The following is a 25,940-nucleotide window of genomic DNA, read 5'->3' as shown; positions in this document are numbered from 1 at the left end:
CTTAGTATTGACTGCAAGTTAGGATTATTGACTCCAAAACTCATAGTCTTAACCACTGCAATCTTGGATTGATCATGAGAGGGATATAAATGACATTTTCTAAAAGTAACTGAACCATATTCATCTACAGATAATTTTGATGTTTAACAACTATCTTTATAGAAAACCTCCCTCGCTGAATTCTCCTTTTCTGCAAGCTACTAGTATTTCTTCTGATATTGTCTTCATTAGCAGTAGAATTGATAAATATCCTGGGTATAATTGCATATTAGGGACTAGAAAACCTTTTCTTTCATTATTATCAAGTATGTGAAGTATTACTAGTCCTATGATCTCTACCCTCAATCAAGGGCAGGAGTCCCATGCAGATTTCTTATCTCCTGAATGTAACCAACAAGCTCATTAACTTAAGCTTCCTTAAGTTTAGGAAGGTTCACATTCCAGCAACCAACAAAGGTCCTAGGATCACAGTTCAGTAACCCTGCTTCTTCGTGCTTCTTATTGTTGGCTCTGAGCTTTTAGACTCCAAAAACTATGAGGTATCAATTTTAACTTGTCAGATCTCCCCTATCTGTTCCTTACTTAAAGGTTATGATATTCTTGGAGGCTTGCTAATCTAGTTTTGAATGATCTCCCCACTTCCTCCTAATCCTTATTGCTGCATATTCCTATCCACCATCACCCACTCTGATAAATCAAAATGCAGAATCTCTAGAACATTGAATTTTAGAGATAAAGGCACCTTAGAGATTATGCAGCCCAGCCCTCTTATGGGCTCTTCTTGTGGCTTGTTTGAAGTCACACAATGACTCCAGACTGACACTACCTCACATCATTAATGCCAAGGGCTCCCTCGTCTGCAGGACAAGCTTTTGCCTGACACCAGTTCCCTGAAAACAGGTACAGTAACTGTGCCGTCTGTTCAAAAGGAGGCAGCTAGAGTTCTGCAGGATTTTTTCATTCAGAAAAATTTTACTGAGAATCTCCATAAAGGTCAAGAAGATTTATAGGATACATCAATGTCCTCATGTTTAGTGATAACAAAGGACAGAATCAATGTATTCAACATTCATGAAGTTTTTAGAGAATGGATTAGTGCAGAGGTCAGATTATGGTCTGAGGGTTTGTATGGGTCTCTGAGACCTTATCAGAGAGTCAACACATTCTTATCTATTTTTACAATAATTATCTGCCTTTTTCCATTCTCATTTTCTCATGATTTTGTCTAAGGCTACAAGATGTGTGATAACATTAACCTGATGGCTGATGATATGTGTTCTTGTGTATTCTTATGTCTTAAAATTTTCTTAGTTCTAATTATTAATGGAGTATATGCCAATAGAAATGACCAATTGGAACAAATACCTCTGGGATCCTCAATACTTCTTAAGAGTGGAAAGGGCTATAGAAACCAAAAAAGTATGAGAACTGCCCAATTAATTTTTTCCTTCCAAATTTGATATTATTATGTGTGACTTACAAATGGCTAAACTGATTTTAGAAAAAGTCACATTGCTGTGAAGTGGGAATATTAATGTGAACACAGACTATCTCATTGCAATGTCTGGACTGGGTTATTAATCATGTTTAACCCCTCCCCATCATCTGTCCCCAAGTGGAATTAGGTATTAGATGACTTTTAGTAAAATTATTGATAATAAAATTTCTGAATCTAGTTTTTTCTTTCTTCATGTAATTTACTTTTTCATTTAAAGTTACTTTATCCTAATCATTAGCAATATTTTTTATCAAAACCAAAAGAATAATTTAAAAATCTATAAGGAGAAAATTAGCCATATAAATCATCCATTTTGTAATTTTAGCCATGTTATAAGTCATATTTTACATGTATAACCATGCTTTACAGTACATTGTTATAAAGTATGTTGTAGTTTCATTTTAAAAGTATATGGAGTTTTTCTAGTCTTTCTCAACTGGTTCTATTCCTGATTTTTAAAAATTTATTTCTAGGGCTTCTGCTTTGACCACATCAAATTCTTTTCTTATGTAATTAAAATATAGATCTTAAAATTCAAACTAGTTAAATAACACTCAGAAAGAGATTCATGGAACTTCACAGTGAACGGGGAGTAACTTAGTCTAATGCTATTCATTACCTTACTGAAGAGAAACTGAGTCTCAGAAAAATTTCATCAGTAATTCCTTGATAGAACCACAAAGACCTCTTATCGAAGTCTTACCTATACTCTTTGGTTTCTTTCTTACATTTTACTTTCCCTAGGTTGTAAATCATGTCTGGGTACAGATGCAGGGTGAAGAGTTAATGGGCATGAAGAGGAAAAGGTGCCACTTTGACCCATCACTCATCAAATTTCTGTATCTAATTAAAGGGCAACACTCTTATTTCTCCACCACCCTTCCTTCCCCTCGCCTCCCCTTGTCTCCCTTCCCTCTCTTCTCCTCTTTTATCTTCTCTTCCCCCCTCCTCCTCCTTTCCTTGTTCTTATTTCTTACTCTCTTGCTCTCTTTTTGATATATGTCTATCATATTTCCAGAAATAATCCAGTGGCGTCTCATGTAAATGTACCACTTTCTTATTGCAACTCAGACTGTAATTGTGATGAAACTCAATGGGAACCCATCTGTGGGGACAATGGAATAACTTATGTATCACCTTGTCTAGCAGGATGCAAATCTTCAAATGTCAGTAAAAAGCCTATAGTGAGTATGAGTTTTTACTTTCGAATTTCCTCTCCTTAATCAAAATCACAGATTTAATTACTTGTTAAATCTTTCTGTACCTAAGGTTTCCAAGAAAAAGATAAAAGGAAAAGACTGAGTATTGTCTATCATTATGATGGCTGTGACGTTGTATAAAGAGACTTTCATATAAAATCCTGCTTGAGACAAAAACAGGTTTTCCTAATGCTTGAATTCTCATTTGCAATTACTCCTACTCTTTCCCTTGAGTTTAGAAGAACATGATCTTTTGGAATTTAATGCACTTAGGATTTCTAGGAAGCACCTCATTTGATTAAAGGATATGATTTCCGTTAAGCTGGAGGTACTTTACCCTTTAGACTCTAGGAGAAGGTCAGGCCAACCCCTCGTTAACACTACCGGCCTTTTCAGGAAAACAATTTATGTACAATTTTGCATATAGATTCTGTTGAGTTTATCTCTAGGCTCATACACTTTGACATCCCAAGAAATTAATCAAGGCTGCTTACTCACTTGATTGTCCAATTCTTGGTTTCCATTTTGATTTCCTCAAAGCAGCCACTTCTCCTACCCACTTCTACTCAGTTACCCACTAACATCACCCACAGAAATGCCATTTCCTTCTTCACTCGGAAGAATCCCTTCCATATGAACTATGGGTCCCCCCAACCCCTTCCTCCCCTCCCTGCCTTCTCTTCTCTTCTTTTCTCTTTCTGCTTCATCCTCCTTTCCTTGTCCTTTTTATGTCTTACTCTGGGTAACTTATAATAGTTGGAGATCAGGTATGGTGTTACCTACCCCACCTCCAACCCACTGAATATCTCACGAAGTCGGGCATCCATTTCCTGGACTCTTCCCTCCCATAAATATTAGGATAATCAGCTATGATCATTGCTCTTTACTACACCCTTCTGTCTTTGATTTTCAGACCTTTTCCCTCATTGCCTTCCCTGTAGGCCTACTAATTATATTATTGAAGGACACTGAGAACTTTGAAGAGTAAATCACCTACATTGTTTGAGGCTGGGCCATAAATTTGCGCAAATGTGACCTTAGGGCTATACTGAAAAGCCTACGTTTCATATTCATGGCTACAGTACCTTTCACTGAGAATGCCCCACTTAATCCATCGAGGAACTTTGCCCATTAGTGAAAGTCTGGAAGAGACATAAAATTAGAATCCTAAACAGATATCTGCCTATTTTTGAGACCCCATCTTCATAGTGGCAATGACTATACCAATTGGGAGCTACTGGGGAATTCTTTTACCAAATCCTTAGTAATAAACCATCCCTTCTTAATCACTAAAAATAATATTCTTTGTACTTTAAGTTTAGTTTTATTGGCCAATAGACTTGCTCCATAAAGGATGCCATATTTTTCCAAGCGAAAAAGTAAAGCTTGGCTCTCAGATAGTATAGATCCAGATTCTTCCTCAGTTCCTCCTTCAGTATTTAATATTTAGCACTAATAAGTTCCAACTTCCCTTAAATCTTTGTTTACTCTAGACTCAGAGCAGAATTTATTAAAATAAAATGCCTGCCAAATGAAATCTCTAAAATCATTTATTGCTAAATTTTGCCCCCTGTGTTCTGACCACTAGAGTAGTCTTGTGTTGACCCTCTCTGGAAATAACATCATCTATCTTGTCATCTTCCCATTATGCTGTGGAAGTTGGGTTTGCGGCCAAATTAGAATTCCAGCATTCCCTCCCTGACTCCGTTTCCCTGGACCCAGCCCCAGTCTAGTTCCTGATTTGGTCCCTCCCAAGCTACTATATTTTCTGAATTGCCTGGATAGTCCCTCCCCAGGGATTGTCCCGGACTCTTAGAGATTGTTAAAGAGAATCAGTAGGTGTGTTACAGAAAGCAAAAGTGAGTGGAAGAGAAAGATGTAAAAGAATTTAAATTCATGAGAAAATTATATACAGTTTCAGATATTAATTGCTTCTCTTCTTTCCTAATCTCTGAATTAAGGATGATCTAAATGTTAATAGAGAATTGCATTTCTTGTCCAGAAAGGATTCCAGAAAACTATTTTTTCCTTCAACTATTAAGCTACTGTGTTTTTAGAATGTGCTCTTTAAAAACTGTAAATATTTTAGCATATGTGAATGAGATGTCTTTAAATATAATGGAATGTATTTATAGCCCAGTCGTATTCTGCAAATATATTCTGTAATATCTCAAAAATTATCTTTTAGGTGTTTTATAACTGTAGTTGTGTGGAAGCAACCAGTTTCCAAAACACAAGTAACTCAGCAAATTTGGGTGAATGTCCAAGGGATGATCAGTGTGCAAGAAAATTTTATATTTATTTAGTGGTACAAATCTTGTCTCTTTTTTCCTCTTCATTGGGAGGTACCTCAAATATCATGCTGGTTTTTAAGTGAGTATAACTTTTTTTAAAGCACTTTTATGTATATTATACTATAAAGACACCTTACAATGTACATATTTTCCACAGTAAACTTGGAACCCAAATTCATATTTTGTTACATTTTGATTTTCTAAGAAAGCATTTTCTTAGGATTATTGTGATATTCCAATGCCATAATTAATAACAATTTGCTTCTAATTCTTCCATTACAAAATCTATATTCCATATTTGCTCTTCTTACTGAGATTTTTAAGATCCAGACTGATGGACAATTGCCTCAATCATAAAAGAACCTCTAATTTTGATATGCCTTACATCCTTTATTCTTACACTGTTAGAGTAAATCACCTACTGATTTCATTGAAAGAAAACATTTGGGAGCTAAATACAAACAGTCTATGATAGTCCAATCTTTTAATCTACTCTCCAAATGGCTTTTGACCAAATTTCTCAAATACTCTTATAGCCAAGAAAATAATATATGAACAGAGTTCATTCCTTTTTTCACTCATTAGACAAATATTTAGATAGCTTGATGAAGAATGTTCCATGATGAATAAAACAGATAATGTACCTGTTTTCATACAGTCTAAGATATGACAGGAAAAACTGACATCAGACAAATCAGTTTAAAAATAAACATATAATTAAAAATTGGCATTAGAGCTAATAAGGGGAAAAAATGACATTAAAGGGACTAAAAAGGGAACCTAATTAAGGATTGAGGTTTGAAACTGTGAAGAAGAGAACTCAGAGAATACTACTCAAAAAAAGTGACATTTACTCTAAAGGTCTAGGGAATAAGTTAGACAAATGAAGAACTTTACAAGGAAAGGTTCCAGATGCCAATACCTCAAGGCAGGGAAGAGCTCTTCTGTGTGAGGTAAAATGAAGTCTGTTGGTATGAACATACTGAAAGAGAAACATACTGAAAGAGATACGGCATAAAATAAGGTTGTAAGGGAGCAGATACTATAAGCCCTATTGGTGAAGTTAATCATTCATTCAGTTATGTAAAACTGAAAACATACAAATACTTGCATGTAAGTCTTAAAAATATACATGTGTAAGTATGGTATCCTGGATTAAGATCTAATTATTCTTCTGATATCTAGGTACTTGCCCACAGCATGACATAGAAGGGAAAGAAAGTAAATGTATTAACTTTTATTAAAATGAGTATAGACCTGTAAACTGAGTGGACAATAGGTTATAGTCTGCTCTGACCCCAAATCATGTCAAACTATTTATAGTAACTTATTCCACAGATACTGCTCCACCTTTAAATATAAAGTATTGTCTTCTATGTTAACCAAATTACAGATTTATTAACTTATAAGAAATTATCTTAAACCTCCATATTAGCTTGCATCTCAAGTCTTCACTTGATTTAAAAGCTTCCATGAAGAAAAAGAGGGTTTTAGAAATCATTGCCCCATCATTGATGACATCTATGTTTTATGTTATTAAGCAAGTGGCTAAGATCAACATTACCGTGTGCCTTGAGAGTTGAATGGAAAAACAGCTTTCAGGGGAAGCATGGTTAGAACAAGAAAGTGAAGGGATTTTTAAGAAGGTAGAATATGAGGATTTTCCTGGTAACTGACAGTGTGTTCCAGGGGACGCAACGGAAGGGTTTGAGTTCTGTAAAGGGAGTACGAGACTGATTGTGATCAAAAGATGTACTAACCCACATGGGGGTAAGGGCCCTGGGGTCCAGAGAGAAGGAACCTGAGGCTAAGAGGGGTGAAATGACTTCTCTAAGTCACTTAGTCGATATGAAATGTGCTTTATCTCTTTCTTCCTAAGAACAAGAGCTAGTTTGGAATCTCCTAGGAGGCACTTAGCCAATGTTTGTTCAATGATTAAATTTACTTATCTCTATGAACAAATAGTCATTCAAAGGCTCAAAAGAAAAAAAAAAGGCCCTTAATGTATCAGTTAATTCCATATTTCAGTGAAAGTGAGGGTTTTGAGCCTCAGTCATTCCCACCCTGCCTCTGCTGCTGGATAACTCATTTCACTTGATATGCACCAGGTTATCATGGGATGATAGTGCCAACAGCTCAGTGAACACAGAAAAAAGAAATTGTGGATACAACTCAGTAAATGCAAGAGTGAGTCAATTTCTAAGAGAAGATACAAATTTGCTAGCTACCATTTAAGTCACATTTAAATACACTTAGACACTAGAATAAAGATAACTTTTTTGACTCTTCTGGTCAAAAGTATTTGTAGTTTATGAACCACATTAGTTAGCTTTTCTGTTAAGAGCAATGACAGAAATAAGATAGTAAAGAGTTCTGCTCAGGCCAAGACCTAGATACAAATCTCTGTTCTATCATAAAGCCTGTGTCAACTGAATAGGACCCATGACATCAGTTTCTTCATAGGCATAATAAGGTCTTCTCCAACTACCATCTAATAGGGTTTCATAAAGATCAAATGTGAAAATGTTTATTAAACCATCTGATTCACAAACAATGTCAATCATAACGCATTGAATAAATAAAGGAACAATAATTATTATTATTATACAGGTGTTTGCTTTTAAACAACTGAAAGCATAACCTAACATTTATGTCAGTTACTCACTTGAGGGTTTTCGTTTGATCATGAAGACTAACACACTGGGAAATGTTTTAATATTGAACTCAGCTTGGTATTTTAGAGATGTTTAATGTTTCTTTGCCTTTATCTTATTTCAGAAATGTTCAACCTGAGCTAAAATCACTTGCGGTGGGTTTCCATTCACTAACTATACGAGCACTAGGTATGATAAATACGTAGATTATAAATTCAAGATATAGAAGCTCATGTCGAACCTCAAAAATTGAATGTAATTAATTTCCAATTATAAGTAGCGGAAAAAAAGATATAAGTAAAAACCATTTCTATCTTTGCAGTAAAATGAAAACAGACAAGGAAGCCAAATGACCTAAAAGAGAACTTGATAGTTAATTCTAGTTGAAGTTAACCTTTATCTAGAAAAAGGAATCAACCATATTTGTTTTATGCTTTTCTAACACAAAGATGGGTAGTCTCCAAAGTTATTCTTCTTTCAGATTTAGGAACATTTCTTTTCACAGGCAGAGGTAGATAACAGCTTGGGAACCTGGGAATCTGCTCGGGCTGAGACTGTACAGAACAAAGGGAGACTTTCACTTCCCTGCTTCCCACTGCCTCGTTCTCTGAAGCTGGGAAAGCTTACCCCAGTAGGGCTGTCAAGCCCAGAGGTCCTATTTCTAAATATTCAAATGAAATTAGTACAGATTTAGGCAATCATCCTTTGTCTTTTGTTGCCATGTGCCATTTGTATCACACAGATTCTTGTTAGCTTAACACCTTCTAACCTAACTCCTGTGTATACCCTTTGGTAAGACCTATTCATAGCATTTGCTTGTTCCTGGAAAGTAGGAAACAGGCATCATTCATCCAGGGTTTAAGGCAGAAGATGGATCATGATGGCAGCCACTGATGGCGGAAGGGAAAGGATGTAGGAGGGGTTAATCCCTGGGGCCCTTGCAAATAAAAGAAAGAAAGCATAAGTCTAAGGCCAAATTTCAATGGGGAAGTTGTCCAAGAAGCATATTTGGAGAGAAGGCCATGGATCCTCAAAGGTCAAAAGAGGCAATACAAAGGGCGTGGGTGAGAAGGAGAAGGTGGGGTTTCCATTACAGTTCACTTCTCAGCATTCTTTGTGCTTCCCTAGTCTCACCGCTCTGTCCATCTTGAGAGTTCCTATCACCAGATGCAATGGGGATGCCTCTCTCCTAGAACCTAGGCCACAAGTCAGCAGATGGAAATGGAATCTGGGGAGTTAGTATTCCTGAGACTGAGAATAAAGGGAATTCTTCTAGCAACATAAAATAGGGAAAAAAAGGAATTTTGCCATCTTAATTGTGAACCTCTTGTTTTGATATGTCCAATATATGGCACAATGAAACCTAACTCTTCTATGGGCAAAACGCATACAGAATGCCAAACTTCTGATTCACAAACAATTGTCTTGAATATAATATATGTGTAAATTATGGAAAATGGTATTTGGAAAATAGGTTATTAGAAGTTTTAAAATTCCAGTAATGAAAGAAGACCAAGTTTACGACCTATATTTAATTCATTAAGTTTGATCAAACCAGTGGCATTCTATAAGGAAAATATTATTGGCATATATCTTTAATTTTCAAAGGGTGGCTATGATTTGTAGAAATCTATAACTTCTCACCCATTTCCTCAGTACCAGTGTTCATCAGATCTATTGGCCTCAGACACCAGTCCCTTGTCATTCTAAGATTTCTCACTCTCAGAAAAGTGAAACTGATTAAAATGTAAATGAAATCAGTAAGATTGTGAGATATGAGATATGAATCACTACCATTTTTTATATAACAAAATTAAATTTGAAAATCTTTTGTCAAAATACAAAAAAGAATAAAGTAAAATCATGAATACTTCAGTTCTGCCATATGAAAGATAGATCTCTACTAGCATGTCCCTAAAATTCTGGTCAAATCTCCAATGCTTAGAACTAGGAGCCAGTCTCAGATTTGTGGAAATACTGATAAGAGCAGATGGGCACTTCTGCTTTAAGACAACAAATGTGTTCCTAAAAAGCCTTATGTTCTGCAAAATCATACACTACAAATAAAAATCGGGTTAAGCACAGACCACCGGGGAGCTTGGCATCACTGTCATCAGAATATTCACAAAAAATTCAACACCACAGGCCCTAATGTGGACAGCCCAGGCTGCTTCAAGAGATGGTAAAAAGGCATACAAATCAATGGGAAGAAAATGCAGGATTATGGGCTCCAACGACACCAAGAAGGGGGAAGTGGAGCTCTGAGCCAAAAAAGGACAACCTGCTGGAAGTCAGCATTACGTGAAGCTGGAGAAGAAGTCCTAACATTGGTCTCACCTTTTAACTTTCTTAAAAATAGAGCTGAATAATCTCCTGTCTTTGCAGCAGCTGAGCTGCGAGCTTTTTCTTTCCCTGTGAAGTTATAATTCTATTCCCACTCTTTCAGCTCTCCTTGTCTAAGAAGAATTATGTATGAACCAACATAATTCCTATGTTTTACTGACAGCATTCTCCTTCTTACCAGTCAGGTTTAAGTTAACTGGCATTATAAGAAGAATAGAGTGTACAATGTCCTTTCTTCCCTATGTATGTTGGCAAAGTGAGATAGATAAAAGATGTCTATGCTGTTTTACATGGCTTGAGCCTTTTGAGATTCCTAACAAACTTGGTTCTTGAGTAGATTTAAGCCAAAATAATGGGAGAGTCCTCCAAAATGTTCAATTTTTACATAATCCAAAATGTATCAATGTGAAATGTCACCCAGTTACATTTGAAACATGTTCGTTGGATTGACAGCTTCACGTCTCATTTTGCAGGAGGAATTCTGGCTCCTATATATTTTGGAGCTCTGATTGATAGAGCATGTATAAAGTGGTCCATCACCAGCTCTGGGAAGCAAGGGTCGTGTAGGATATATAATTCCACATTATATGGGTAAGTTGTCATAAATACAATTTATTAATTGATTTTTCTTTTGACTGTATTTATTCCTAAAAGATGATATGTCATTTTCAGTATAGTAACAATATTAATAATTATAGCCACCACTTAATGAACTTTGTATTCAGTGCTGTATCAGGCAATCTGGTATCTCATTTTAAAACTCATAGAAACTATAGAAGATGGATTTTTCTCCTTTTTCCTTAACTATGAAGAAAAGAAGATTCAAAGAGTAACTTGTTCAAAATCATATAGCTAATAATAATAGATTTGGAATTTGCTTCCCAAAGCTTTTCTAATACTAAAACAAAACAAAATCTGTGTATTCAATGACCTCTAACTTCTTTAGGAAGATACAGAATGACCAACCGCAGCTCTGGTCATAGGTCATAGGTCTGGTCATAGGAAAAAGAAGGAAAAAATGTTTCTATACTCTTCTGTTCATAGGGAAACAATTGGATGGCCATTTAGAAAAAAATAGTTGCTAATAATACCTTGACCTTAAATAAAAAATCAATTGCAGTTTAAATATATAAATTTAAAATATAAAACTACAAGTATTATAAGAAATTGTGGCAGCAGTTCTTCTAATTACCTAGGAAGCAGGAATGTGTTTCTAAGTATGACCCAAATGCCTAAAACCACAGTAGAAAAAAAATGAAATATTTTTAAAACTCTGCATCACAAAGTTCGGCATAAACAAATTTTGAAGGCAGAAGTTAAATTGGAAAAAGAATTTGTGCCTTGTAACACAGACACAGGCAAATGTCCTAAATATATAAAAAGCTCTTTAAAAAACAAAACTAAACACCAAGTGCTGACAAGCAGGTGAAACAACATGAACTTTCTTTCATTGCTGGTGGAGATTCAAAATAGTACCCTCTCTTTGGAAGACAGTCTCTTTCAAAGTTAAATGTAGGTTTACTGTTTGATCAAGCAGTTGTGCTCTGAAGTATTTATCCAAATGAATTGGAAGCCTAATGTCCATATAAAAACCTACACATGAATGTTTATAGCAGATTTATTCATAATTGCCCCAAATGGAAGCAACCAAGATATCCTTCAAAGGTGAATGGATAAGTAAATTGTGGTACATTCATACAACCAAATATTATTCAACAACAAAAAGAAATGAGCTATCAAGTCACCAAAAGACAAGGTGAGAACTTAAAAACACACTGCTCAGAAGGCAGTCTGAAAAAGCTGTGTGATTCCACCTACGCTATCTTCTTCCGTAAAGTTTGCACCATTCCAGCTGGAACTAACTGACCCCCTTTTTAAACTCTTAGCACTTTGGAACTCACTCATGGTCCTTATCACTTTCCTTTTAGTCAGTAGTGTTCATTGTCTAATGTGCTCTGCAAAATAATTGCCCAAAGATTGTCTAAAAGGGAATTTTTAAAAAGAGTCATGAATTCACAAATGAGTAAACAAAAAGTTGGCCACTCCATGAGTTTTTGGTTTAGTATTTTGAGATAACCAAGTAATTGTTCATTGATTTCATCTAGCCCAATAAAATCAATAATTCCTAGTCCAAGGAATAAAAATCTATATCATGATATTATAGCCCAATAAAATCAATAATTCATAGTCCAAGGAATAAAAATCTATATCATGATATCAATCCTAAATCTAAATCTAATTTATTCAAGTTTTCTCAACAGTCACATAACCAGAAAGCCATATTAACTCTTCTTGATAACAGTAGATATTTTGGAAAATTTAACATTGGTGTATAACTACTTAACAGAGAACCTAAGTATGAGGCAAATGTATTCGAAGACTTTAAAAACATTTCTTCCATCATCATTGGTATACCACGACACACTATTGCAGTTTTAATGAACTCGAACTTAAACAGCTCAAAATGATATAATTCATTCCATTCACCTTTAGTTAAACCAAATAATTGTTCAAAGTATTTTTTGCATAAAGCTCCTCAACATTTAGCTGACAATGTTATGAGGCCAGTGAGTGTCTCCCAGCCTACCAGGTCAGTGGTCAGCCACATTCTCTGATCATGATAATCAAGGAGTTTTAAAAAATATTCGTGTCTGTGTCCCATCTTCAGAGACTTAGATTTAATTGGTCAGGGGCTGTGGCATGGGCTTGGGAGTTTTAAAATCTCCTTGGGTGATTCTAATGTGCAACCAAAGTGGAGAGCCACAGGAATAGATCATGTGTGCTTGGTCATTTTATGTGGTTTCCTTAAAATCTTCCAGTAGGCCACATGGCAGGACCTTGCAGACTTCATTTGGCCTATAAACTAAACATTAGCTCCTGGTTCAATCTAAAGGGATCCAATATGATTATCTCAGTTAGACATGTCCTTTATATTGGATTCCCATTTCACAGGACCTAACTAACCTGTCTTTGAGAAATCTAAACATTCTTACTATAGCTTACTGGCAGCACTTGGGTAGACTGATCATGACCCTCAAATTATTAATTTCTGTGGCTTACTATTCCTTTTAAAATAATCAAAAACTCCTTGTGCTCCAATGAAAAGAATCGCTAGTATTGCTGCCGTCATAGTTTTATGTCTAATTTCTCATCTAAGGTCTTCTGCATACTGAGGAGCGATGCTGTAAATTGTTCCACACGAGTTAAAAGGAAAACTGACTTTTCTTCTCTTTTCACAGATTTACCTTCCTGGGCTTATCTGTGGGTTTAAAAGCCTCAGCAGTTATTTTATATATTATATTTATTTATGTTATGAAGAAAAAGTATCAAGGAAAAGAAAACAAGACATCAGAAAATGGAAAAAAGACCATGAAAGAAACAAACTTAGAATCCACAAATAAGGATGAATGTTTTTTACCCTCTGTCAAAGAAGATAAGGAAACGTATATTTAAGGGGAGGAAAAAATACTCTCTGTTGCCCTATTTCCAACCAGCATTGTATTAATTCAGCAGAATTATTTTTGAGCAGTTCCTGGTCTTTTCACTGACAATTCTTGTACTCTTTACTTATGATGGAGCAATGAATTCACCTATGACTTTATAGTAATGAGACAAACTATAAATGAAAAGAAATGGAAGTACCACTCATTATTAGAGTCTGGCTATGTGGTTGTGGTGAAGATTAAATATATGAACCATACAAACATAAAATGAGAGGTGTGGTTAGTCTGTAAAAGAAGAAAAAGTATTTGCCTAGGTAATTGTAACTCAGTAAACCAGTGGCTAGAAAATAAATAGAGATGAAAAAGAAGGAGACAAATGAATAGCCTTAATAAGGAGAAAAACCTAATACATTTTGTTTTAACCAGTTGGAACCATGTTGCCGCATGCCTGAAATCTGTGATTTGCACCATCCTGACATCAGTCATTCCTGTATTAAGTTGAATATTTCACAGATCTTATTAACTTATCATTTGAAATTGTTTTTCAATAGCAACCCCTGATGTATCTTTTTCCAACCTCCCATTAAAATATTGCCAAAGACATAGAGATAATTGAAAATTTTGCAAGCTATGGTTGTCAGACAACATACTACAAAATTTGTTAAGTGCCTTACAGATCCATGGAAATGGATTAAGAAAAACTTGAGAGATGTTAACTTGAGAAAGAAAACTTGAGAGATGTTAACTTGAGAAAGAAAAGCCCTTTTGAAATACGTGTCTGTTTGCTCTCTGGAGGAAGCAGAGTCCACACTAGATCATTCACCAGCTTTATCTCAATTGCGTGGTTTTATTCTGTGTTCGTGTATTTGTTTTTGGAATACAGAGACAGCTCTCACAACCACACGAGTAGGGCAAGAAGAGTGAATAAGAACAAATGTTTAAGTATTGTATTTGCTAGTGACAGCAACTTTAGTATAATGAATGCTAGAAATTGGAGTTTTTATTCTCAATAGGTTAGAAGAAAATATTTTGCATCAGTGTCACCTGTGAAATACTTTTTAAAAAAGAAATCAATCATGCTTCCATACCAGAGATTCTGACAAAACATTTTTGAGGCAGCCTGTATATCTCCTTTTGAAAAAAATCCGTATGGAACCCTTGATAAAGAGCTACAGAAAAACAAGCTGCAGGATAGAAGATTTTCCTGAGTACAGCAAAGTCACCCAATGTGAATGCTTGCTAGAATCTGGAAACTGGCCTGGAAGTTAAACATATTAACATATTCTCAGTCTGTAGATCTGAGAAAGATTCATTAATCACACAAACAGAAATTTGGAAAAAATACACACATGCTAGATTACTACATAATAAGTGTTATTGGATCCTTTCTCATTAAAAAAAAGAAAATCATGGAGCTATTCATTGAAACACTACAAAAAAAATGAAGGCAATATCTTGAATACTTATTTATTCACCAATTATTGAGCATCAAGTATCTTTCAGGCAAATTAAACAGAATAGTAAACAAAAACAAGGACACTGCCTCATGGAACTTTATACTTTAAAGGGAAGAACAATAACGAAATTAAATTATAAAATGTTATAAAATCATAAAAATTAAAAGAATAAATTTGTGTTTTTAAATGTAATATGTTCAGTGAAGGAAAGGAACATTATAGCATCTACCTCATTTTATACAATCTACTTCAGAGTGCAAGAATCCAGAATAAATATTAATCCTGAATTCAATGCCATTTATTAAACAGGAACAAAAATCCTAGAGAAGAAAGGGGAAAAATTACATAGTGATAACAATAAGATAAGGAAAGTTTGCAAGGTAACAAAATAATGCAGGAATGTAATTAAAATATGCATTGGATACGTTTAAATGAAAACTGTGGCCAAAAAAAAAAAACAATGAGGAAGTTTCATTTGAAATCTGTGCAAATGGAGAAGAAAAAGATAAAGAAGAAAACTGTAAAAAAAAGTTAGGTGATTTAGAGAACAGACGAAAGCATCAACCTAAGAAATCTGATATTTTGGGGAAGAAATCAAATCTGGAAAAGAAATAGTAGTCAGAGAGTTAGTGAAGGAATGCCTTCCTTCCATGAAGAAACACTGGAGTCTACAAACTAACGTATATTTGCACATTGTCTTCACAACCTCACCCACTTTCGTGCAAAGGGGCTTTTGGCCATGTTTCCTCCCCTGAAATGCTCTTTTCTCTGGTTATTTAACTGCTTCCCAGCACTCAGAACTAAGCTCAATCATTATTCTTCAGAGACTCTGACTTCTTCGCTACTTAAAAACCTTCCAATTATATTTATAGCATGGTAATTTTACATTTACTTATGCTTATTTAACTGTCTAATCTCCCCCCTAGTTGGAATTGAACTCATTTTACCTATTTTATTCCCAGCAGCTATCTTGTTGCCTGACACATAACAATTGCTTTATCAATTATATTTGAATGAATGATCTCCAAAAATGCCCATCATATGAAATATGAATATTATAAATAAGAACTGAAAACAACATGCAAAAATAAAAGTAGCTGCATTCATGTCATTGGGTAGAAATTGATAGCTTCAGATGTTTTGAAGATTTTCTTTAATATTTCAAAACAAAAAATCAGTTTAAATGTGTTGAAAAAGCACCTTTTGACTGTCATTTCCATGCTTAAAACAGGAGGTAAAAACATTTATGAAGCAGAATGCCCTTTGGAAGCTCACAAAAGAAATAGAGAAATAAGCATGTAAATATATGATAATATACATAGAATAAATATTATAACTGAATTAAAAAATGCTCATGTCTCATTCACAGAGACCACCATACTAATCTCTTTTTTTCAATTTCAACATATGTACTTCTGGAGATTTTACCAAAACACAATTATTGAGAATTAATCATCACAAATTTGTTAGTGGCCATTGTCACTATTCTCTTATGTGTCTTCTACATTCCAACATCTGGAAACCATTAACCAATATGATGAGAAAACGATTGTACAAGTGGTATGATTTCAGCAACACCATAGAGCGTATCAGACCACTAAGCCAAAGACACACCTCTCACTCCCAACCAATCCCCATTGTTAAGCTTGATGTTGCTGCAAGTTCCATCATTAGAACTTTATCCCTTTGAATAAGACTTGGTCTACATTTAAATTAGAGGAGATACTATATTAACAGTGACTTCACAGTGTGAGTGAGATTCCAAACTTCTTTAAGAGTCAGGTTTTGGATAGTGGAATAGAGAACATGAAGATATTCAGAGAGAAGAAGAAAGGTCACAGGAAAGTAAGATTATAAACACCAAATATCTTTTGTCTAGTCATCATTTTGTTGAAGACTGTCTTACCAATACTGATTCTATACATTTAAACCTTCTACAAAAATGGTCCTTTGAGTCACATTCATTTTTTTATTAAAGTCTTCATTTATTCATCCCATGCTCATGGATAGGAAGAATTAATATTGTCAAAATGGCCATCCTGCCTAAAGCAATCTACAGATTCAGTGCAATCCCTATCAAAATACCAACAGCATTCTTCAGTGAACTAGAACAAACAGGTCTAAAATTTATACCGAACCACAAAAGACTGTATAGCCAAAGAAATCCTGAGAAGGAAGAACAAAACTGGAGGGATTACACTCCCTAACTTCAAGCTCTACTACAAAGCCATGGTAATCAAAACAATTTGGTGCTAATACAGGAACAGACCCATAGATCAATGGAACAGGATAGCGAGCCCAGATATAAACCCACACATATATGGCCAATTAATACATGATAAAGGAGCCATAGATATACAGTGGGAAAAGAGAGCTTCTTCAACAAATAGTGTTGGCAAAATTGGACATCTGCATGTAAGAGAATGAAACTGGATTATTGTCTAACTCCATACACAATAGTAAACTCAGAATAGAACCAAGACCTGAATGTAAGTCATGAACCATAAATTCATAGAAGAAAACATAGGCAAAAATCTATTGAATATAAACATGAGCAACTTTTTCCTGAACATATCTCCTCAGATAAGAGGAACAAAATAAAAAATGAAAAAATGGGACTACATCAAACTAAAGAGCTTTTGTGCAGCAAATGACACCATCAGTAGAACAAAAAGACATCCTACAATATGGTAGAATATGTTTGTAAATGACTTATCCTATAAGGAGTTCATATCCAAAATAAATAAAGAACTCACACTCAACACCCAAAATGCAAATAACCCAATTAAAAAATGGGCAGAGGATCTGACACACATTTCTCCAAAGAAGAAATTTGAATGACCAACAGGCACATGAAAAGATGCTCCATGTTGCTAATCATCAGGGAAATACAGGTTAAAACCACAATGAAATATAACCTCACACCTGTTTGGATGACCAATATCCAACAGACAACAAACAACAAATGCTGGTGAGGATGCAGAAAAAGGGGATCCCTCCTACAATGTTGGTGGGAATGTAAATTAGTTCAGCTGTTGTGCAAAGCAATATGGAGGTTCCTCAAAAAACTAAAAATGGAAATACCTTTGATCCAGGAATTCCACTCCTAAGAATTTACCCAAAGAAAACAAGATCCTTGATTCAAAAAGACATGTGCATCTCTATGTTTATTACAGCACTGTTTACAATAGTTCAAATATGGAAGCAACCTAAGTGTCCATCAGTAGATGAATGGATAAAGAAGCTGTGGTACATATACACAATGGAATATTATTCAGCCATAAAAAGAAAACAAATCCTACCATTTGCAACATCATGGATGGAGCTAAAGGGTATTATACTCAGTGAAATAAGCCAGGCAGAGAAAAGACAAGTACCGAATGATTTCACTCGTTTGTGGAGTATAACAACGAAGCAAAATTGAAGGAACGAAACAGCAGCAGACTCCCAGACTCCCAGAAGGGACTAGCAGTTACCAATGGAGAAGGGGTGGAGACTGTGGGTGGGAGGGAGGGAGAACGGGATTAAGGGACATTATGTTAGCATATACAATATAGGTAGGTCATGGGGAAGGCAGTATAGCACAGAGAAGACAAGTAATGACTATAGCATCTTGCTATGCAGATGGAGAGTTACTGCATTGGTGAGGGTGAGGACTTGATAATATGGGTGAATGTTGAAATCACAATGTTGTTCATGTGAAGCCTTCATAAAATTGTATATCAATGATGCTTTAATAGAAATAATCTTCATTTATTTAATAATTTTGTCTAAATCTGAGCTTGGTTCTGATGATTGCTTTGTCTACCCAGACCATGTATTTTATTGCCTTTTATGTCTCATAATTTTTTGTTGAGAGCCAAAAATGTGGTATAGGACAATCAATACTGGGGCAAATATTTTTTGTACTTGGAGATGAGTGCATCCTTTCTTCTGCTAGGCCTGTACTCCACAGTCCATATCAGGAGTTGGGCTGAGTTTGAAGTTTGGTGCTGCTGTGGTTTTACTCAATGGACCAAGGATTTCACTTGCCTCTAGGGAAACCTTGTATTTAGGGTCTACTCCCTATATGGATTTGGTTCTTCCTTCTGTCATGTTCCTGAGAAGTACTCTGTCTCTTTCAGCTCTGCCAACTCTATTTCACTCTCATTTTTACTAGATACCGTTACCGTAGGGAGGGGATGTGGAAGAGGGAGTCTTAAACAGGTCCTCCCCCTCTCCCAGGAGTGGAACTTTCCTTGCTTGCTTTCCATCCAAGCTGCAGGATTTTCCACCAGTACCCTCCAACTAGTTTTTGGCACCCTTCCCCACAGGAGACAAAGGCTTTCTTTCATTATGTAGAGGAGGAGGGGGAGACTGAGCAGAATCTGAGCAGTAGTTGCTGTTCTTCCCCCCAAAGCCAGCACCAGCAGCGCTCTCTCAAAATTCTCTCTAATCTTCCCTGAGGGTGCCTGGTGGGGCCCACACAGGAATCACCTGTAAGCAGTGTCAACACCCATCTGTCTGAAGCCTCCTGGGGCTTTGCTTACTCAGGCCAGCAAATAACTCATTAAAAACTTCTAGCTGAATTGTTTTATTAACTGACATGGCACCAAGTGGCTTCTGCCCCCAAGTGAGTGAATGTTCAAATTGTGTTTCTCCCTACGGAAGCCCTTCTCTGGCTTTCCAGTTATCCATTTTCCCAATAACCTTCATTCATTAATCAGTTCAAGAAAAGTTATAATATGTATTTTATCCAGAATTTTGTTATTATAAGGGTATGGATGTGACACTCTTTCCTGGTCTCTGTATTTATGAGGTGAAACCAGGAGACTCACTTTTCTACCTCTGATGTAAAAGAAAATGTGTTTCAATTAACTTTATCAATTTTCAAGACCAATTTGGATTATTTGAGATTATATCACTTCCTTTTCCTCACCTTATTCTAGCCATCCTCAATTTATCCTAGTCAGTAGATTTTTTAATAGCTAGTAAATTATCTGTTGGGTCAACAATTCTTAGCTTATTTATCATTCTCAAATATCTTTCCTAAAGCAACTCACTGCATGGGCCCAAGTCATCTGGCAAGAAGGCTTTTATTTTGTTTCCTTTCAGTACCTTCTATCTTCTCAGTTGATTTTTCTTTTAAAGACTGGAAGTTTTAAAAAAATATACTGGGTCTGGTTTTATTTACTCTGGATTTTTTACCCAGATTTATCTCTTGTACTAGTGGGTAAAAAGTCCTAGTGATGTTCTCCTAGCAATATCTCCCATACTCTTAATATGATCTTTTCCTTAATATGAGGTCTGTTCACAATTGATAAAGAAAATAACATATAATGTCATTAAAGATGAAAGTGGAAGTAAAGGTGTAATCTTGCAAATACATCTGATATTTTGAGTGACTACAAAAAAATATCAAAAATGGCAAACTTTTTAGAAGTTTGTAGTGTATATTATATTAGCTCTCTAAGTAATTTTTCTCCCACATCTTAAGGAAACATACAGACTCATGAAAGGAATGAGGTTTTCCACTCATATAAAAGCCACCTAAATATCTTTTCTCCTAATTAACCATTGTATAAAACTTAACTCAGTATATCTTTACTGATGGGAAGGGTATTTCTCTCTCATTCTCAAGTAACTTTTATTTCTGTCATTTACTTATCAAAAATGATATTGGAGAAGGATGTCTTTTGAACTTACCAAGCATGACATGTCATTAGGGTAAGTTAAATTACTTTGTTTGGAAACTGACTTCAACAGGAACTATAGACATCTAAGTGCTACAAGAGTTTTCTGAATTTCATTTTATTTTATTTTTAAGTAACTCTTAGTTAAATTTTTCTTAAGGCCAATTCCAAAAGGGATTCATACTTCAGGCTTTACTTCAATAGCCCTGTTTATATTACAGCTCTGAGCACTACTTTGGTGATTTCTATAATTGTGTCCTGTATAAGTCATGTATATACATATATTGATCATGTTAAAGGGACTTCTTTAAAAGGAAAAGAAAAGACCTTAAATGAAAGCAAGAAATTTAAGAAAGGAAAAAATTTCCATTGATAAAGGCAAACATAGCAGAGGTAGTAGATCAATTACTTGAAAGCTTGCATGAAAGTAATAAAGACAAAAGTAACAAAAGCAATTACATCTAAAAGTTAGTTAAGGGAATCACTTAATTAAAAAAATATAAAAGAATATATTAAATGGGGAGGAGGGGAAATAAGAAATGTAGTGTTAGAATGTGTTTAAACTTAAGTGATCATCAACTTACTGTAGATCGTTATATTCATAGGCTGTAATAAAGAACCCAATGGTAATCACAAACCAAAAACTTATAACAGATACACAAAAAAGAAAGATAAGGGAACCCTGTCATAACACTGAAGAAAGTCGTGAAACACAAGAGAGCAAGAGATGAAGAAAGGATAAGAGAAGAACAAAAACAAGCAGGAAATATTTAAAAATGACAATAAATACATATGTATCAGTAATTACCTTAAATGTTAATAGCCTAACTTCTCCAATCAAAAGAAAGAGGATTACTGAATGGATTAAAAAGCAAACCCATCTATTTGCTACCCACAAGAGACTCACTTCAAACCTAAAGACACACATAGACTGAAACTGAAAGGCTGGAAAAACATATACCATGCAAATAGGAATTTTAGAAAAAAATGGAGTTGCAATCCTTATATTAGACAAAATAGACTTCAAAACAAAATAACAAGAGACAATGAACAATATTACATAAAGGGAACAGTCCAACAACAGTATATAACAATTGTAAATATCTATGTACCTAATATAGGCACACCTAAATATATAAACCAAATATTAGCAGGCCTAAAGGGATAAACTAACAGCAATACAATAATAGTAGGGAACTTTATCACCCCTCTCAGATCAATGGATAGATCATGTAGACAAAACTTAAAAAGGAAATAGAGGCATTGAACAGCACATTAGCCAGATGGTCTTAACAGATATTTACAGAACAGTCTACCCAAAAGCAACAGAATACACATTTTCTCAAGTACACATGGAACATTCTCAAGAATAGATCACATATTAGGACACAAAAAAAGTATCAACAAATTTAAGAGACTGGGATTGTATTCAACATCTCCTCAGACCACAATTGTATGGAACTATAAATTAATTACAAGAAAAATGGAAAAATACAAACACATGGAGGCTAAACAACATGCTTCTAAATAATCAATAGATCAAGGAACAGATCAGGAAACCAAGCAATGCATGAAGACAGATGAAAACAGAAACATATGTTCAAAATATGTGGGATGCAACAAAAGTGGTTCTAAGAAGGGAGTTTATAGCAATACAGGCCCACCTCAAGAAACAAGAACAATCTCAAATAATCAAACCCTGCAACAAAAGGAACTAGAAAAAAAAAGAACAAAGCCCAAAATTAATAGAAGGAGGGACATACTAAAGATAAGAGTGAAAATAAATAAAATAGAGACTAAGAAAACAATAGAAAAAAATTAACGAAACCAAGAACTATTTTCTTTGAGAAGATAAACAAATAGCCAGACTTACCAAGAAAAAAAGAGAGGACACAAATAAACAAAATCAGAAATGAAAAACAAGTTATAACAAATACCCAAGAAATTCAAAGAATTATAAGAGAATTCTACAAAAAATTATATGTCAATAAAGTGGACCACCTAGAAGAAATGGATAAATTCCTAGAAACATACAATCTTCCAAGACTAATCCAGGAAGAAACAGAAAAATCTGAACATACCAATTACTAGTAATGAAATTGGTGATCAAAAAGCTCCCAACAAATAAAATTCCAGGACCAGAGGGCTACACATCTGAATTCTACCAAACATTTAAAGAGGAGCTAATACTTATTCTTCTTAAAACAGTCCAAAAATTGCAAGAAGAGGGAATACTTCCAAACTCATTCTATGAAGCCAATATTCTAATACCAAAACCAGACAGATGCTTCAAAAAAGAAAACTACAGACCAATATCTGAAATGAGCATAGATATAAAAATCCACAAAATATTAGCAAGCCAAATTAAAAAATACATGAAGAGAATCCTTCACCATGACCAAGTGGGATTTATTCCAGGAATGCAAGGATGGTGCAATATCTTCAAATCAATTGATGTGATACACTGTATTAACAAAAGGAAGGATAAAAACCATGTGCTCATCTCAATAGGTGCTAAAAAAGCATTTGACAAAAATCAGTATCCATTCATGATAAAAACTCTAAATAAAGTGGGTATAGAGGGAACATATCTCAACATAATAAAGGCTGTATATGACAAACCTGAATATGAAAATAGGCACCTAATTTGAAAATGGGCACACCTATGTTCATTGAAGCATTATTTATATAGCAAAGATATGGAAAGAAGCCAAGTGCCCATCTATAGGTGGTGAAAGGATAAAGAAGTGGTACATATACACAATGGAATATTACTCAACCATTAAAAAAGGAAATCTTGCCATTTGCAACAACATGGATGGATCTAGCAGGTATCATGCTAAGTGAAATAAGCCAGGCAAAGGAAAACAAATACCATATGATTTTACTTATATGTGGAATCTAAAAAACAAAACAAATAAAAAAGAAACATACCTACAAATATAGACAATAGACTGTTGGTTGCCATAGGGAATGGGGTGGGGGAATGAATGAAATAGGTTAAGGGGATAAAGAGGCACAAACTTCAAATTGTAAAATATTTTAGACATAGGAATAGACCTACAGCATAGAGAAATAATAATATTGTAATATCTTTGTATGATAATGGGCTAACAACACTTATTGTGGCAAGCATCTAGTAATGTATATAATTATTAGGTCACTATTTGTACATCTGAAACCAATATCATATCAATTTCATTCCAATAAAAATAAAATAAAATTCACTTGTAAATTTTGACACTTTATCCACAGTAACTTTTGGATTTTCTGCATCCACAACATGTTATTGTTTCATTTTCTTTTTTTATTCTTAAAATTTTAAATTCTTTATCCTCTGTTTCATTAGCTAGGACTTCCAGTATAATGTTAAATAGAAGTGGCTATAGTAGGCACTATCTTCTAACTTCCTACATTAGCAGGAAAGCATTTAATATTTTCCATTTAACTATAATGTTCGTAGTAGCTTTTTTTAATATATCGTGGTGTCCTGAAGCATATTATAAGGAATTTGTTGTGATCTTTTTCTCATTCTAGTAAATAGTCACTTTTAACCTCATTTTGTATTCATAATTTTGCAATTTTTCTTATATAGGCTCTCCTTTCACATTGTATAAACTTAAAACTCCACAGAACTTCGCCCTGTCCCCACTCGTTCAGACGTTCAGTGCTGCCTCCTGTAGGCAGGCTCCAGCTGTCTCCCTGCTCCACCACCTCCAGATGTTGTCCTTCCTCACCAGGCTTGTTGCCCCTTGGTTTCAAGATGATGGCTGCTTCTTCAGACCTAATATCCACTGCTCAGGAAGGAAGAAAAAGAGCACAGTGTCTTCACAGAAAGCTTGGTCTTTTTATTTTGGAAGGAAATTCCCAATTAGCAAGCTTCTGCCGATACCTCCTTGATCAAAACTGTGTTCCTTACACCTGTAGCTAGCAGTAAAGGAGATATGCTCACATTTGCTTCTATTAGTCCCCCGTTGGCACTGGATTTGTTTCTGTCCCTCATCACTCTGGAGTCATCATTTTCCACTGAGACGTGAACGGAAAGCTTATGTGAAAACTCTCATTACTTAATAACTCACTATATATCCACAGTGTTTGCAATTACCTTGTACTTTCATTTGTTGTTCTGTAATTGTTTTCTAATTACATGACACCTAATAAATGACACCATCCTGAATTCTACTTGAATTCTACAATCTGCAGTTTAGTTAGCTACTACCCCTTGCATGCACACACACTGACACATATTCTCTAGAAGCAAGTATAGAAATGAGAAAACAACTCGATAAACACTTATTGGAGAACCCCAACACCTCTTCCCTTTCTGTAGATACATAATTTCTTTTATTATTGTTGTTGTTGCTGTGTGTTACTCTTTATGGAAAAAAATATTGTTTATCATGTTTAACACACATAGGCGAAAAAATGAGAGTGTAAAATGAATGAAAATGAAGGACAAATGCCTTGTTCTTTGCTTCTTCTGATAGTCCAGGGCTATAGAAACTACCATTTTAAAGCGCTTCTAATAATATAGGTGTGCTAATTGTATCTTAATTTGTCATGCTTACAATATTTTTTAACACTATGCTTTAAAATAGGAAGAATGGTTATTTCCTCTCCTTCCCTATTAGTATCTTTCCCCAATTTCTGTGTTCTCTTAAGTCCTTATGTTTTGGTTCCTGTAAATATTGCTTATTGTGAGGATTATAAGTAATATATTAAATCACAATTTCTAATTCCATTAATTTAGACTCCCCATGATATGAAATAAAAAAAAGTAGTGGCCCCAGGCTTCCCACTCCCTGTGTTTCTCCTGCCTCTCTCCTCCACTTCCATCTGCTATGCCATTACCCTTCCCCTGTCCTGGGGGAGTGTCAGCGCTCAGAATAAGAACAGGCCTCCCAGGCCTCAGGGATGTCAGTGACAGAGGTCATGGATTGCAAAGCGCTCTAACGCCCACTTTCTCTGATCTTCCCTCAACCGAGAAGTGTCAAAAGAAAATTCTGTTTCAGAGTAAAATACCATCTCCTCCAGGAGGGCAGAAGAGTGAGCCCAAGGCAGTGGGTCCCAAACCATGTCTTCCTTGGCCCACTGTACTCCATTGAGCATTCACTCCACTGGGTGAACTTTGCACACAGTAAGGCTCAGCTTTCTCTGATTACCTTAAACCCTCAATAGAAAAAGGAGCTGCCGGTACTCAGGTAAGATTCTGCTTCTCCAGTTCGCCCCTGTGACAAGGGGTCGCAAGGGAGCCAGTCACCGCCCCTCCTAATTTGGACACACAGTCTCACCAACTCCACTGCCTTGAAATCTGTCAGGTGTAAGCCCCTTATGTGCGTCACCTATAAATCCCACAATTCCAAGTTCTCTCTCATTCATC

At 35.2% G+C, this 25,940-nt stretch overlaps 1 protein-coding gene across 2 annotated transcripts in view; it reads left to right on the top strand.

Moving 5' to 3' along the window:
- LOC108398364 (solute carrier organic anion transporter family member 1B3-like) overlaps positions 1-16,237 on the top strand; it is a 67,509-nt gene extending 51,272 nt beyond the window's left edge. For both annotated transcript variants that reach the window (XM_037020341.2, XM_017662314.3), the window contains 5 exons: positions 2,517-2,682; positions 4,886-5,070; positions 7,770-7,834; positions 10,462-10,579; positions 13,228-16,237. In XM_037020341.2, the coding sequence (XP_036876236.1) occupies positions 2,517-2,682; positions 4,886-5,070; positions 7,770-7,834; positions 10,462-10,579; positions 13,228-13,441 (748 nt within the window). In that variant the 3' untranslated portion in view covers positions 13,442-16,237. The remainder of the gene's footprint in view (positions 1-2,516; positions 2,683-4,885; positions 5,071-7,769; positions 7,835-10,461; positions 10,580-13,227) is intronic.
- Positions 16,238-25,940: the final 9,703 nt, after the last annotated feature.

The sequence above is a fragment of the Manis javanica genome, chromosome 15 (assembly GCF_040802235.1).
Source record: "Manis javanica isolate MJ-LG chromosome 15, MJ_LKY, whole genome shotgun sequence".
In the NCBI taxonomy this organism is placed as follows: domain Eukaryota; kingdom Metazoa; phylum Chordata; class Mammalia; order Pholidota; family Manidae; genus Manis; species Manis javanica.
The sequence above is the reverse complement of the archived record's forward strand: the minus strand, read 5'-3'. Positions and strand labels throughout refer to the sequence as shown.